The sequence below is a fragment of the Etheostoma cragini genome, chromosome 5, assembly GCF_013103735.1.
Source record: "Etheostoma cragini isolate CJK2018 chromosome 5, CSU_Ecrag_1.0, whole genome shotgun sequence".
NCBI classification, from domain to species: domain Eukaryota; kingdom Metazoa; phylum Chordata; class Actinopteri; order Perciformes; family Percidae; genus Etheostoma; species Etheostoma cragini.
In genome coordinates this window covers 15,933,250-15,949,170 of record NC_048411.1, presented here as the reverse complement: position 1 = coordinate 15,949,170, position 15,921 = coordinate 15,933,250, and the positions used below count along the sequence as shown (strand labels likewise).

At 39.2% G+C, this 15,921-nt stretch overlaps 3 protein-coding genes across 3 annotated transcripts in view; all 3 read right to left on the bottom strand.

Moving 5' to 3' along the window:
* LOC117944345 (cilia- and flagella-associated protein 157-like) overlaps nucleotides 1–4,146 on the bottom strand; it is a 6,499-nt gene extending 2,353 nt beyond the window's left edge. The window contains exons 1-5 of the mRNA XM_034871048.1: nucleotides 3,871–4,146; nucleotides 2,385–2,656; nucleotides 1,579–1,741; nucleotides 1,227–1,473; nucleotides 31–131 (exon numbers count right to left, since the gene is read on the bottom strand). Of these exons, the coding sequence (XP_034726939.1) occupies nucleotides 31–131; nucleotides 1,227–1,473; nucleotides 1,579–1,741; nucleotides 2,385–2,656; nucleotides 3,871–3,953 (866 nt within the window). The 5' untranslated portion in view covers nucleotides 3,954–4,146. The remainder of the gene's footprint in view (nucleotides 1–30; nucleotides 132–1,226; nucleotides 1,474–1,578; nucleotides 1,742–2,384; nucleotides 2,657–3,870) is intronic.
* Nucleotides 1–5,108, bottom strand: part of LOC117944344 (GTPase IMAP family member 4-like) — a 25,521-nt gene extending 20,413 nt beyond the window's left edge. The window contains exons 1-2 of the mRNA XM_034871047.1: nucleotides 5,103–5,108; nucleotides 1,693–1,697 (exon numbers count right to left, since the gene is read on the bottom strand). Of these exons, the coding sequence (XP_034726938.1) occupies nucleotides 1,693–1,697; nucleotides 5,103–5,107 (10 nt within the window). The 5' untranslated portion in view covers nucleotide 5,108. The remainder of the gene's footprint in view (nucleotides 1–1,692; nucleotides 1,698–5,102) is intronic.
* Nucleotides 4,668–15,921, bottom strand: fam81b (family with sequence similarity 81 member B). The gene is given in 8 exon segments (XM_034871052.1): nucleotides 4,668–5,081; nucleotides 6,291–6,492; nucleotides 6,776–6,911; nucleotides 10,574–10,680; nucleotides 12,001–12,130; nucleotides 13,579–13,695; nucleotides 14,712–14,924; nucleotides 15,670–15,921. Coding segments are annotated over 8 exon segments (1,083 nt in total). The 5' UTR covers nucleotides 15,714–15,921; the 3' UTR covers nucleotides 4,668–4,947.

Sequence of the window (15,921 nt, the reverse complement as noted above, 5' to 3'; positions counted from 1 at the left end):
TTAACGGTTGAAAACAGAGTAAACTTTTACCTGAGAGCCTCTTTCTCGGTCAGCGTGCTCTCGTAGGCGGTGCTACAGCTCTTTATCTTCCCCCTCAGCTGCCGGCAGTTCTTCGTCAGCTGCTCCACCTCCTAAAGAAGGGAACATGTTGAATGGTTTGATTATCCAACTCATTAAAAGGAGGACAGGGTAAAAAGTAGTTCTGTAGCAAAACTCTCCTCCTCACAGGTGGAGATGCTGCACATGGAATACACTTCAAATTCATTCCTAAGCACAAACTGAAAAACTTGAGATCACTGACAACCAAAATGTAGAAAAAATATGTTTATGAAGCTGCATGGAAATGTAGTTTCTTCAAACGAGGAAAAGTTGGTAAAAGGCATCAATGCTGTACATGTAAGCTCTGGTAGCTGAATGTAAATTTAAAACTTCCTGAGTACCGCAATGTCTCTCAAATCCACAATTTTTGCACATGCTATTCTCTCACAGATACTAGAGCCCGGTCACGTCAAGACACACAGTGAGGTAAGGATTGGAAACTGGGTAGAGCTCACTGGTAGAGCATGTGACTGCACATCAAGAGGTCTCTGGTCCAACTCCAGGTGTCCCCTGTGCTGGAGTCACTCCAAAGTTCAAATGTTGTCTTGGAACAAATAATATATTGTTTAACATGCTACATACACGTAGTTTAACACAGCTTATTTCTCCTAGAAACACATAACTTTAAATGGTTTATGTACCACCCCGTTCATCAAGAGGTCTTCAGTTCAACTCTGCGTGCCCCCTGACTTTATGCTTTGGACATGTTCAGATGTTTGTATCTTCTAGATACTTTATCAGTAAATACACAGTTTGTGGTATCACTGTCCGGTACCAGAGATATATATGTCAACAGAGAACCAGCCCTGTTTTCAGCTTTGTGACGATGCATTTTCCAGCTTCTCTAAGAGGCTTTTTAAAGACTATTCAGCTTAAGAAGTAGGGTCATTTTCTCAACACATGAAGAATGTCATCCTTCGGTTTACCACAATGATTCCGAATCAGCACATCCGGGGATACAAGGTTTTCACTGGACATGAAAGAGATGAAAACTGTAATTGAATATAGTGGAGTAAAAAGTTTTATATTTACCTCTGAGATGAGAGAATTAAATAGAAATGGAAGTACCTTGAAATTGTACTTGGTTACATTCCACCACTGCCAACACTTAATAGTTGTCGTCTTACCTTCTTGCTGGTGAAGATCTTCTTGCTGACCCTTTCAATTTCTTCCTTCGAGTTGTCCAAATAAAAGCAAAGAACATCTTCTTTGTCTCGCTGCTCGTCCTTCTCACTCCACAGTTCTGTGTTCCTTTCCAGAAGTTCTTTGACCTTCTCCCGGAGCTCTCTGTGCTGAGCCCTCTCCTCCTGGACGATGTGTGAGACCTTCTTCCTAACGCAAACCTCCAAAGTGCCCCACTTGTCCTTGAACATCCTGTTGTTTCAGGGTAAACATTTAGTGTTTGTTGCTCACAATTCACAGCAAAAGTTAAACATTGAAGAAGGAGATCAGCATGATGTAACGGCGCTGTCAGTTTACTTGTTCCTCTCCGACTCTGCGTCATTCTTCAGGTTCTCGATGGCAGCGTCATGCTCCTCGTTCTCACTAACTAGCTGCTTCCTTAGAGACTCAATGTCAGATTGGTGCAGCAACAGCTGCTCCAGCTGCTCCTCCAGCTCATGTTGCTCCTCAAACTTTGCCCCTGAGCGGAGAAGAGAAGAGGAGAGGAGAGGAGAGAATGCTTCACACAAAGTGAAAAGGAACAGATTAACAATAATATATACCCCTGTCCGGTATATTGGTGCGCAACTTTCCGATACAATCGGATCCCACATAATCTACTTTCTGATCCAGGTAGATAAACTTCTCCCACTCACTGAGATTCAGCTGTTAATCTGCTTTACCAATCCCACCGTTTCTCACAACCAATGTATTGTTCATTTATAGATGTTGCAGGTCCTATGAGATGAATGATCCTTCTTCTATCCTGACTTCTTGTCTACTAAGGTTGTCCATTGTCAAATGTGTAAAAAAATGAATTTAAAAAATATATTAATACTGAATAAAACCATAGGCTTGTCCTGATTTAACAATAGATCCACAATACCGTGATCATTGATTATGAAACGACCCATTCAACCACCAATTGATCTATAAATGCTTAATCATTAAATCTGTTTATCAAACTGAAACGCTAGACAATGAATTGAAAAAACTAACAAAAGATGAATTAATATAAATATAGTAGTTTATAGCAATTAGCCATCTCTGCTGATTGAGTCTGTTTGTGACGGTAAAGGATGAAACAACTAAATACTGTGTAGGGAACATTATTACTGCCCCACCCAGCACCCTGCTCTCTGAGGTCAGCTCATCAATTTGGTCCTGCAGCTCCTGAACTTCCTGGCTCTGCTGCAGCTTCCGGGCCTCTCTGTCCTGCTGGCCAATCCGCTGCTGACTCTCCAGCCACGCAGCCAGCTCCTCCGCCTCCTTGTCTTTGCGAAGCACAGCGTGTTTCAGGTACTCGGTGATGTCTTGCTTGTCCTTCTCCAGCATGCTGTACTGAGAGGCCAGGTTTTTGTTCTGCTGCTCCAGCTCATCACACTGAAGCTGACGTCTGCTGGATAAAGATATAGGCTGTTATTATATGTGAGAAGCTACTCAGAGTTCTGTTTTTAGAAATACAATGACAACTGCAATAACTGCATTCTGTATCAGAAAGTTGTATCATTCTGAAAATGAGACTAAAGCTTGTCCTCAGTTGCAGTACATCAACATTAAAGTAAAGTATAGTGATAATTAGATACCAGCAGCTGGAGAAGGGCCACAACATGTCCATAAAATGTTTTATTTTGTAAAAAAAGGTCAGTTAAATTAATAAGGGGTATGTGTAAAGGTAAAGGCTTCGAGGCTGACCCCCATACCATATACATTTGAGTTTGAAAAAAAGGTTTTTAATTTAATTCAGTTGATACCATAGACAGCTAATATTAATATGTAGCTGCAGTCTATGGATGATACCAGTGGTGGAAGAAGTATTCAAGTTAGTAAAAGTACTAATATAACACTGTAAGAAATACTCATTGACAAGTAAGATTCCTGCATTGAAAATGTTACTTAAGTAAAGGTATGTAAGTATTATCAGGAAACTGAACTTAAAGTATTAAACGTATAGTACTCACTGCAGAAACATGTTGACATTTGACACATGAAGACTGGAAACTAGCTAGCTAATCATTACACCTGTGTTTGTAGGTCTAGCTAGCTATATTGTTGCGTTGTTTGATTAATGAAAACATTGTATTTTATAAACTAAATGTATTTTAGATAAATCATCTTAATTTGTAAAGTAACTAAAGCTGTCAGATTAACTACCTTTTACTCCAAGGTAAATCTGAAAGGGGAATATCACTATTTCCCTCTGAGATAACGACAGCTAACGTTAGAAAGTGCTATGTAAAGATTAAGTAACTAAAGTACAAGTATCTCAATTTTGTATTTAAGTAACGTTACAGTACTTGAATACATGCACTTAGCTAATTATACACCACTGGTTGATGATAGGTTGAAACAGTCACAAAGTACAATGGTGTGCAAAAGAAGTGGAATTCAAACTAAGGTAAATTAGCTAGCATAAGGGGAAACAGTGTTGTTTTAACATACACATATTAGAGTCATGAAAAGACCAACCTATACACTGTCTGAAAGCTTGTAGTAACGTTAGAGCTGAATTAGTCGATTAATAAATACAGATTAATTCATTCATTTGCAACTATTTTGATAGCTAACGCTAGATTGTTTCAGTCATTTTTAAATTACCGTTAACATTACCTTTCCAACTGCTCATCCAGGTATTTAATTTGTATCAAATATAACGACTTCACTTTGTCCTCAAGACCGATTTCATCACCCATATTTTATATTTGCCTTTTTCCTGTTTATTTATTTATTTTGTTGTTATCTTCGCTTTTTTTCAAATCCTTCTTTCAAGTCATTTTTTTAAAGAAAGTTCACAGAATAATCCAGCTAGTTTGCGTTAGCCAAGGCTCTAACAATTGTTGCTAACAATTGTTGCTAAGGAATGATGCCTTCAGGCCTGCTCGGAAGATATATATATACCATCAAATATACCATCCTCATAATATATACAAATATACAATTATACCATCCTTAATCCTCATTATATGAAAAAGGTTTAGGCAAGGAAGAATAATGTGCGTAATAAACAAAAAGAAGCAAATCTTTCTACTATATCGATTTAATCCTCTTTTAATTAAAGATCTGAATGTCTCTGATTTGCTCCCGGGTTTCTAATCGGCAGACGTCAATTAGCATATAACCATCAGAAAAAAATCTCCTATAAACACACCGCCAATATTTACTTATTTAACGCCACATTCAGCAGAATTATATATATTCATTGCTCTTTATATATAAACTCTCAGAGAAAATATATATATATACATGACTAATAGTAATAAACTGGGTAAACAGGGTGATCCCGTGACCAATGTGTCATGACATGACAATCTCCTACAACTTTTAAACTGGTCTTGACCGAACATCTTTCAACATCTTAAAATAGTTACTATTTAATCACATGACTTGACAAATAATAATAAAACATCTTAATGGGACTACATTTTCGTTTATTAAAAAAAGAAGAAAAAATTTGTTAATATTGTCACAGGTCTTTCTGTAATCAAATTGCCTAACATTTTACAAGAATAATTGTACTTTACTAGATTAATCACAAGATACTTTCTCTAATTTTCAAAGAGTGATGAAATTAAATAGATCATAGATAAACATATGACTAAAAAGCCAGCGAGGAACATAGCCTGGCTTGTCTTTGGATTTTAAAGAGTTTGATTCAAGCTATTGCCTCAGTTGCTTTAGCTGATAATGTCACAAGTCGTTGAGCTCTGCCACTTTACTGCCGATGTGCCTGATATCCTTCTGAAGCTTCTTCTTGTCAAGGCGGGATTTGATGTCACCTATCTGTCTCAGGGACTCAATGGCATCATGCACAGACAGGAACCCTGTTCGAAAAAGGAGCAGACATCATGCATTTGAGTGAAAATTATTCTCTGAATGCTTAAAACTCTCTCTTTGGTGTTATAACAGTTACATTTTTATGTAGCCTGGTTTCAATCTCTTTCAATTTGTTACCAAGTTTGCTCTCTGAAACATTCCACTGTTCTCTGTTTGTAATCTCTGAAAAAACATGTCTATGGTCTTAATTATCAGTTTTGATGACATCCCTTGTAGTTGAGAACATACTGGCTAAAATTATTTTTCAATATTGCATGTACTCTAAGGAGTAATATCCAGTGACTGTGAGGTGGAAGGATAAATGTTCTTACTGTGATGGGATATTAAATCTCTCTCCTTCTCTTTACGACTCCCCGCCTGTCTTGCAATGAAAACGTATGACACTGATCAATTATGTATTGCTTTCTCTCTCATCTAATACCATCTTCTTCCATCTTTTCATCCGATACCTAAAATAGAGCGATAGATGGATGGCACTCTCTAGGACTGAGTGCAGTGCCTAAGCGAGGATTCACAGAGCAGTTTACTCCTGCTCTTATTTACTTGAGAGAGGCTTTGCCTCCTTTGTATTTTGTCTACACTTTAATAAGAGCTGAAGACTGACAGAGGTTGACAGGAGGTGGGAAAGGTTTGACATCTTGTGCCACAGCTCCTGGGAAATGACTTCTAATGGCACAGCAGTGAGACAGGGATGGATGAATGTCAGCAGCAGCTTGATGCAGAGCAAAGCTGCCTGGCTGGTATGGCTTGTCCTTCTGTATGACTTCTTAGCTTTGAGGTAGCTACACAACGCAGCTGCAACTCACATCTGTCTAATTTGACCTGGTAGAAATCCTGCTGTATTTGCATTTACAACCAGAAGTCGGTTTTAGTCTGTTGCTGGTTATTTTTCTTCATCACAGAGAGAGAGAGAGAGAGAGAGCTGAGACTTGATTGACCGTGTCATTAGAAATAGTTTTTTAACACGGTTAATTATATTGTATGCCATATTAAAAATCTCTACATTTCAGACAATTATGTTTAATATAACAGTTGTACATTAGTGAATATTAATGGAGTAGTAATAATGAACAGTCTCTCGCTCTCTTCTCTGACTCTTTTGTGAACCTTTTCTGCATGTGTATTTTTTTCCTTGACGTATATGGTACCTATGTGTATTATGTGTCTGTTTAGTCACTGATGACAGCATCACCCACCTTTGTGGTATTCCTGTTTGAGCAGTTGCAGCTCCTGATGAAGGCCGCTCTCCCCTGAGGTCATTCTTTTACTGAGTTTGGTAACAGAGCGTTTCAGCTGTTCGGCCTGACTGCGTTCGGCCTGCTCCTGCTGGGCTTCAACGTGCTCCACACGGACCTCCAGAGCACGTAGCCGGGCACCTAATCTTGACTCTGCCTCCAGCTGAACACAGAACTGAGATTTCAAATGTAACGCACTGCACGGCAGGTTTTTAATCCTTGCACTGTATATGTGAACAGTCCTGAACGTTTTCTTTTTCAGCTGTTGCTTGTGACATTTGAGCTTTACAAGTTCAAAAACATATTACTTTTAATGTATAACTATATATGCAAAGACTTGGAGGACAGCAATGGCAAAAGGTAAATGTTGTAAATGCTGCCTGCTTTATACTCGCATCTTGTTATTGTGCACATCATTGCATAAACTGTGGATCATTGAAACCTACCATTTTGTCCTGCAGCTGTGTGCGGTGCTGCTGGCTGCTTTCCGCATGAGCCTGGGCTAAACTGTCGAACTGTTGTTGTGTCCACTTCCTTAGCCAATCGGTTTGCTTCTTGGCTTCCTTCAGTTCACCTGACATCCTGCAAAGCCAGCAGGAATAGAAATAAGAGAAATTGTAGTAGTCTTTACTTTGAAAATGCTTTCACAGATCAAGGCTATGAGGTTACATATTGCATTTTTTGTTTAAAACTAGACCCCGGAAATGCCATTAGTAAATTAGATACGATTATAAATGTCTTAAAAATTCATACAAACTTACAAATACCTAGAAACCTGACCAATGCTTGCTGTAAATTTAGGCCCATTATATAAAAGCTCCTACTTGGCACTACTTGGTGCTTGGCATTGACATAAGAATGTCTCTGTTTCCATTACCAATACTTCATTGGCACCTCTTTGTCAATGCTGTGTGTAAAACTGGCTATGGAGTGAAAAAAGAATGCCAATACTAACTCAATAATTTATATTTTGTCAGTTTATTTTAAAAGCAGGATGCTTTATTTTTAGACGTTCTCTCATTGGTAATTAGACGTAAGACTACCTTAGAAACAGCGCTACCTATTTGGCAGAACACTGTTACTCTGTGGTTGAGCGTTGCTGCTATTTGTACAGAGACACACAAACTCACTTTCTCGTGGTGGAAGGATGCTGCATGAGCAGTTAAGAAACACTTGATGCTGATCTTATTGCCTCTGTGTATCTCTGAACACTGTGTTTGTTTGTGGAAGCCAAACAAATATTGTTGCCATTTATACAGCTGTGTGCAGCTCACAGAACTCACATACCCATCAAGTTTACAATGTTAAAATGTCTCAGATGAAAGCTGCAATGTTAGACAGGTTGAGGGAAATAATGTGTGGGCTCTAGTACCGTAAATATGCAGTGTCTCATCAGTGGGTTTTACATAAAAACATATTGACACTTTAATTCAATTGCCCTTCTTTCCTCTACTCCCTCCGATTCAGGAGATGCTTCCTAAATGAGAAAATCAATGAGGCAAATGCCAGGACTTGATGTGTGTCTGTATTTGGTCACAATACAAATCAGACTTCTGTTAAAAGTGAATTTTCCTCTTCAGGTCTGCTGCTACAGAGAGACATCCTTTAGAACTCCATGCTGGCTGGCTAATCTTGCTAATGTTGACAGATGTTCCGCCAGGTGTACACACTAGACAACAGAACAGCTGATTTGGATGTGTTGGTTGAGTTTTCTGAACCGGCCTGTCTCCACGGAGGTTTATCGTTTCCCTATTGTAAGAGGGTCAGAATGCTTCCATCTAGTTGCTGTTGTTTTGTTCTTGAGTTTGACTGAAACTTATTAAGCATATTTGATTCTTTTTTCAGTGGTCTTTTTCTCTGAGCAGTACTGTGAGTAACATATTGCATTGAGATCAGAATCAAGTTTTGAAAATAGACATTTTGTAAAGTTTAGATTTGAAACATAAAAAGACACAAAAGAAAAAATGACAGATTACAGATAAAAGGCAAAGAAAAAAATAGAATATAATAAGGCACACAAATCACCCACCAAATCACAAAATATAACAGAACTTAGAATGGTGAGACTTGTAAGTCTGCAAAATATGATAGAAAAGGCTGCCATACACGAAAAAACATATCAGTGTTACCTCTCATCGTGCACCAAATTTTCTCAAGTTTCAAGAAAAACAAAAATAAGAAAAATCTTTGAGCCAATGTGAAACGGAAGGAGGGTTTGGAGACATCCACTGTAAGAGAATTCAACTTCTGGCTAGTAAAGATGTGAAACTTAGAATTTCTGTCTGTGCCAAATTAAGTTAATATGACTGGTCTGGGGTACCAAAAATAGCAATTAGGAGGGACGGTTGAATATCTATTCCTGTTATAATTGAAATTGTGTTGAACAACCAGACCAGAAAATGCGTAAGTGTGGACAATGAAAAAAACACGTGGCTCAAGTGGCAATTTGGGTTCAGACATCTATCACACGTATCCTCTACTTTCGAAAAAATAATAGACAGTTTTGATTTTCAAAAGTGGACCCTATGTACAACTTTAAAATGAATCATCCCAAGACATGCACAAGATGACATAGTAGTCAGTCCATCAGCAACTTTCCGCCACCACTCGTCAGTAAATTGGAGTGTAGCTGGCCTTTCTAATAGATGTTTTGAGACCCTGTACTGCACCTATGTTGCTTCTAAAAAGAAATTCGCTTTTCAGTGTATCATAGCCATGTATGGGGTGGTTGGAGCTAAAAGGGTTGGCCTTTGAATGTTAAACAAAAAGCCAGGTGGAAACAAAATCTGCTGAAACGTTTGCGTTCAAAAATGACAAGTCAACAGTCAAGGCAGTTTAGAGAGTGAATAAACAGAGAGATGGATGGATGAATGGATGGATGGAAGATAAAATATTGTAGTTATGTGTTTTTGTCATTATTCCACCTGGCTCCTGGGCAGGATTGCTTTTCGTCTATTTTTTATCTATTGTTCTTTTTGTACATCAGTGATTTATTTTGCCTGCTGCTACCAATTGAGGTTATTTATCAGATGGATTAGCAAATCCGCTTAACTAACAGCTGTTCTCTGCTTATGGTATCAAAAGTTTGAGATTGCCATGTGTTGTGGTTTGGGGTTTTTGTTTGGGTTTATTTTTTCCCTTTCTTTGGCCTTCTTGTATTTTTGTCTCAGTTTTCTCCGTGGTCTTGTGTTGCTGGTCCTGTCTTGTTTTCCCCTGTGTCTGTTTGTTCTACTTCCTGTTTTATTTTGATAGTGTAGTTTCCTGTCTTGTCTAGTCTTGTCTAGCTTTGCTTGTGCTTGTCTGATTGTCCTGCCCTGCCCTAATGTGATCCACCTGACGTCTCACCTGTTCCCCATTACCTAATTACCTCTTGTATTTAACCCCTGTGTTCCCTTTGTCTCTTGTCAGATCATTCTGGTATGTCTGCCTGTTGTTCCTCGTGCTACGGTTGTTCCTGTTACCGGCATTCCCTGTGAGTTTTCCCTGTTGTTTTGTCCTGTTTGTAACCTGGCCTTTTTGCCCCTGGACCTGTGTGGTTTTTGTATTTTTTGGGACTCTTGTGTTCCTTGTGGATCGTTTTTTGTATTGAACTGTGTTAAATAAACCCCCTGTTTACCGGCTCCAACCTGCCTCCTCGTCTTTGCAATTGGGTCCTCACTCCTGCCGCCACACAACATTAAGTGGCTCTGAAATCCCCAGCTATAGAGAGTTAGGACCAACTGGTGATATTATTTGATAGTAAAATTAGTCCCTCATAGATTATTATTTATAACATGGGTCTGGGCAGAATAATGGACATATTTCCCAGTCACAAGAAGTACACTGAATGCAAACTAAGTCTAGTCTTCAAGAAATTAGAGTCTCAGAGTATGGAATTAAAAAAACCATAATAAGCCCATTTATGCAAAGAAATTTTTAATTAAATCTTCACACACCAATTTCCCCACAAAACAAAGGTTTGTTAATCGGAGAAATCCCTGGAAACACATGTTCTAGCAATGTCTGCGCCAGTCTATAACGCCACAAGATAAGAAGCGTTAATGTGCAGTATTAGTGGTGAGCCATTTAGCTGTGTTCTTTTTACACCGAACAACTGCTAACTACGTAGTTAGTGTACAGAAGCACCAGTGTGCACCAAACAGCCTGTGAAAAAAAAATCCGTCTCATACAGTATATGCCTTAGTATTTAAACAAGTAGTCCAGGTGTTTTGGGGTTGTGCTTTTTCTTTAATTAATGGCCATACCTGGCTCCTAGTAGTTTAACTTGTGTATGCAGATCCGCCAGGGAGTTCTTTTGTCCATGGGCATGCTCTGACAACGAGGCCGCCAGCCTCCCCAGGTCCTGATGAAGCTGGAAAAAGGAGAACACATAAACACATGCTGTTATGTGACGTTGGAGCATCTTGTAGTGCGGGCTCCATAATTTGACGTTTCTGCTGAGTGGAGCTGTTTGAGCTACTGCACCAGTCCTGCGGCCAGTCAGGACTTGGAGTAACCGTGGCAACGCACTTTCTCTGCATTTTCAATTATCTTTATGGCACATGTTTGACCACTGCTCCAAAGCTAATGAGCTGCCATCCCAATGATTTACCTCCCTATGCCACTAACAGAACTGAGCGCAGGCTGAATCAGTGTGAGTGTGTGTGTGCTGAGGGCAGTTGTGGTCAGCTGTGGATTTAGTTTTAGATAAAATAAAGGAGAGTATTTTCAAATGTGACCTGTTCTAATCCAGTTTTTAAACATTTTTTCTACAATATTCATCTTGGAAAGTATGTTTGACCTCAAAAGGGTAGTAAAGGATGTTTATAAAGATCTGTTTGAATTAATTTCACATCTCATGTTCCTCTTTCAGACTCGGTGGTCAAGCCTCTGACTTTAATTGAGGCAAGTCTCACTGAGCAGTCACATGCCAAACAGGCAGCCAATCTTTCTAGGATAAACAACACAAACAAACAAAAACACCCCCTGTATGTACTGTTTTGTCAGATTATTGTTTCTTTTGTGCAAGCAGCTTTTAAATTACTGCAATTCTCTGTTCATACCTAAATAAATTCACAAAGGAAGAGACTTGAGACTTTAGTATTCAAACGAATCCCAGGATCAACACTGTGTGAGGACAGACAGAGGAGAGCAAAGGATTAGGTTGCGGTTGTAGAGTTTTCTACTGAATGTAATACAGCATCATTTCAGACATTTGAGAAAAAGTTGAAGTCTACAGGCATGCAGTTGCATCTTTGAGTCTGTACGTAGGGAAAGCGTGCTTTGAGTTCAATGCTAAGACAGCATGCTTACATACTAATGTTCATCTTAGTTTAGTACCAAAATGTAATGGTAATTCATCTAAAAGTTTTTGAGACATGTCACTTAAAAACAAATCTGTAAACTTATTGGCAGCGCTAGAGGAAAATCAGGGGATGACCAATCTTACTCTGTTCATTTGCTGGAAACCATAGATGTCGAAACTAAATTTCATTGCAATCCATAGAATATTGGTGAACTGACTGACTGTTCCCTCTTGTGTAGTTCTACCAAATTGTAATGTTTTGAATGTCACTGAGTTGAAGAATAAGTTTGGTTTCTCCAGGTATCAGAGCATTGACTTTTAAAGCAACATAAAGATCTTCATTTTGGCCCTGTCAAGCCCTTTGTCGGTATACACGCACCGTCTCACCTTGACTTCCAGCTCTTTGACCCGCACGTCCAATGCTGACCTGAGCGCTGCCATCTCCTGCTGAAGCCCAATCACCCGCAGTTCCCCCGAGCTCACGTCAGCGCTCAGCTTGGCAATGCCGGCGTCGCACCTGACAAAATAGGTGGGGGAGCAGAGTGGGACCACAGAATGAGGATAGAGGAATGGTAGGGACTTGAGGAAAGGTGTGAAGTCAGGGAGATGAGCAAAAAGGCTGGAGACAACAGGAAGGAAGCACTGTTTTGAAGTGATTAGTCAGACAGTAGACAAACAGGACAGCTGCCCTCATTAATACTTTTTAAGGTGAGCTAATGGAAGCCAGAAGAAGGCTCTGCTGAATCTTAAGCAGTGATGTTTCATCTTTGAAATGCAGAACAAAAACATTTGAACGTTCACGTGGAAACATATTTTCATCTCTTGGTGAAGAATTGCTGAAAAAAAACATGACAACCAATTTAAATTAGTAAAATAGTTTACTAAATTTATCACAAAATGCAATCAGCAGATTGTGGAAAATTACTTTTCCGTTTCTCACATGCAACATCTTGCTTCTGACATATTCTCCTTTCAGTTTATGTAATAAGCATGAACGGCGCTGCTGACCCTTATTATCAGCATTGCATTATAGCTTCCTTCCTGTGCTTAAATTAAGATGCCATCACTAAGCCAGAAAATACTATCTCTCTCCCCATCTTTATCAAAGTTACTGTGTGTGTGTGTGTGTGTATTAAAATAGTATTTGTGATCAACTACAATGTGAGCTCAACAGCCAAAGCCAGCAGCTAATCATGGAGATGCTGAGTGTGAAATAAGGGTTAGTTCCCTGTAGACCACTTCTTTAATAAAGGGCTTCACAGAATAATACAGTTTATAAAAAAACCATTGGCCCTCAACTTACTTTATTATTTATACTACCGAGCAAGCGGTCATTAGGCTGAGTAGGTGGGTTTTTCTATAAATCAGCTATTTGTTGAGTAATAGACAATATTCCTTCTCACCACTGACCTCTTAAACACCAGGGATGAGGCAGGTCTGCTTTGAAATAAGATGTTAAAAACATAACATTCAACTTTGATTTACTGTTGAAAAATTATATAATCTCAGATGTATTGCCCAAATAGTGCCAGGGAGGGTGAAAAGACTTTAGCCTAGGTAGTTGAAAAGCTAAAACATGAGCAAGTGCTAATCAGCATCTAGAGTATGTTCAAACCTAGAAGCTTCCTTCTTCTGAGAATCAAACAACTAATGTGTGCATGTGTGTGTCTGTGGACGGCTTGGAAGTTGTAAGAGTGTAAAGAGCTGTCATACAGGATGCAGACTTTACAATTTCACTTCATTAGAGCAAGAGAAAAACAAGTGGGATAATAGCAAAGAAAAACAAATCAGTCATGCACTAGACCTGGGTCTAAACAATTGTACAATCCCTTTAAATAATTCTTTAGTGGAGAGGTTTGATGTGCAGTCTCATTGCTGTAATATGTTAACACTGAACAGAACCTCAGCGTTTGCATACACTGTTTGACCCAGGCCTGGTGCACCTATTGTACCCAGTGTGCATACCTGGCTACTCTTCCTCTCAGGTCTCCAATGCCAGCCATGTTCTTCTGCTCCAGGCTTTGAATAGCCATTGTGGTTCCAGAGGTGATGGAGTCCCGCAGGGCTATCTGTCTCCAGGGCCTGCTCAGAACAAAGAGTGTGTTTGTCTATTTTATGTTAACGCAATGGTCAATTTGGATAGTGTGTTTATTCCCCTTCTGCCACTTATTTTAATGCTGTCAAAACAACCGATGTGGGTAAAAAAAACTACCATATGGCCCTTGTTAAGACAGGCAAGACATTTCCTCACTGCTATTGCATGAATGCTCATTATATAAAATAGGCCATTCACATGTGTGATAACCCAACATGACCCACCATCAACGAGACCACCCTCTGGCCCATCATGACAGCCAATAGCAACAGTGTGATGTTCCATTCATTTGATTTGCCAGCGTACTCACTTCACGACTTAGCTTATTACTCTTACATGAGCAGAATTAATTAGCTCTCAGGCATACATGTACTATTTCAGATAATGACAAGCCTCTAATCATGTTAATGGCCCATTTGGTATGCACTAATGAAGTAATGTATTTCATTTCTGTGCTCTGTTTCTATAAAGCAGCTATCAAACTGTGGCTTGATGTTCAGCTCAGTCAAAGATGACTCCAAACACTCATTTGTTTTATGAGTCATATTACAATGCACTTTACAGTAATTCTTCTGACTGAAGTGTGTGTGTTACTTGGCATTAGCTGTTTAGCCACATACCGTGCACATCTTTTGTTTTTTGCTTATGCATACAAAATGTCCTCTAGCTGATGTTGACGGGCAGTCAGGCAGGCTTTGCTCAGGCGCTGCACCATTCTATCAGGTGTAATCAAATCAGCTGTGAGCTTGTGGGCCTGTGTGTGTGTGTGTTTGTGTGTGTGTATGTGTCTGGCTTTGTGATTTACATCGAAAGAGATGAAGAGAACAGAGAAAAGCAGCTAAAAAAAAAGCAGGAAAGCAGACAAGAAGAGAAAAAAGGGAATCCACACGGACGGACTCCATCCACATAATGAGAAGTCATTAAAAAAAGGCAACATGACTCATTGCAACAACACATTGGTTAAGTGCATTAGTAAATTGACTAACCTCCACCATCTGCCCACTTTTATACCTGAATGTCCATGCTAAGCTGCTTGACAATGCGTGTGATGGTCAGTATGTGATTCTCCAGCAGCTTGCGAGACAGTGCCTCGACCTGGACGCAGCCCTGGGTGGACTGCAGACCCGCTGACACCTCCTCTTTGATCCTGAAAGCCTGTTCCAGCAGCACAGCCAGTGTCCTCTCCTGACTGCTCAGACTCTCCAAGACACCAGGCCTTAATCGGGAAGTAAACATAAACAGAAAACCAAGCTTTGAGTCTAAACAGTTTAGAAGTTCCTTATAATTGATTTTGGTTATTCAGGGATATGTGTTAAAAATCATGAAACGTAAAACATTTTATAGCGCTGGAGGCACAGGAATAGATTTAGGAATTTATAAAAAAAGAAGCACTTTACAGTCCAGCCAAATGTCCTCTCCTGACTGCTCAAACTACCCTCCAAGACACCAGGCCTTGAATCAGGGAGTAAACACAAAAAGAAAACTAAGATATAAGTCTCAACAGTTTAAAGTGTCCTTATAATTGTTTTAGGTAATTCAGGGATACGTGTTACAAATCAAGAAGTTAACATTTTATAGCACTGGAGGCTCAGGAATGGACTCAGGAATAAAAAAAAAAAAATCACTTGACAGTATAATTCAATAAAGCAGTCATCCACCCAGAAGAATAATGAAGATGGAATGAGATGATGTGCACTGGTTTCCATTCCCTCAGGTCATCCTCATACCAGATCTCTTATTGACTTCCTGTTCCTTTGAGTGCTGTGTCACTCTGTCTGATGCTACTGTGGATTAAGGATTCATTTGATCAATGTGATTCACAGGAGGTGTTAGAAAGGTCCCTGGTGGGAGATAACTTTTAACTTTTCTACCTCTCCCAGATTAATTTGAGAATTGAATAAGTGACCCATAACTACTTGATGGATAAAATATGACTACAAAATGTCAATAACAAAAGTTACCTGGTGGGGTTCTGACTGGGCTGTAACTTCCAGCTGTTTGACATTTTTCCTGTCTAAAAAGAGAAACACATATTACATGTTGTGTTGAGACATGCAGTAGTTTTTACTCAAATTTGTTTCTAATCTGCTCTGTCAACCAGAATTAACCTTTTATAGTCCGCTCTGGGCATAAAGATACCCATGCAAAATAACAATATAATGTATTTTTTAAATCAACAATAACAAGTAATTTTCCTGTTTTACTTTTAAAAT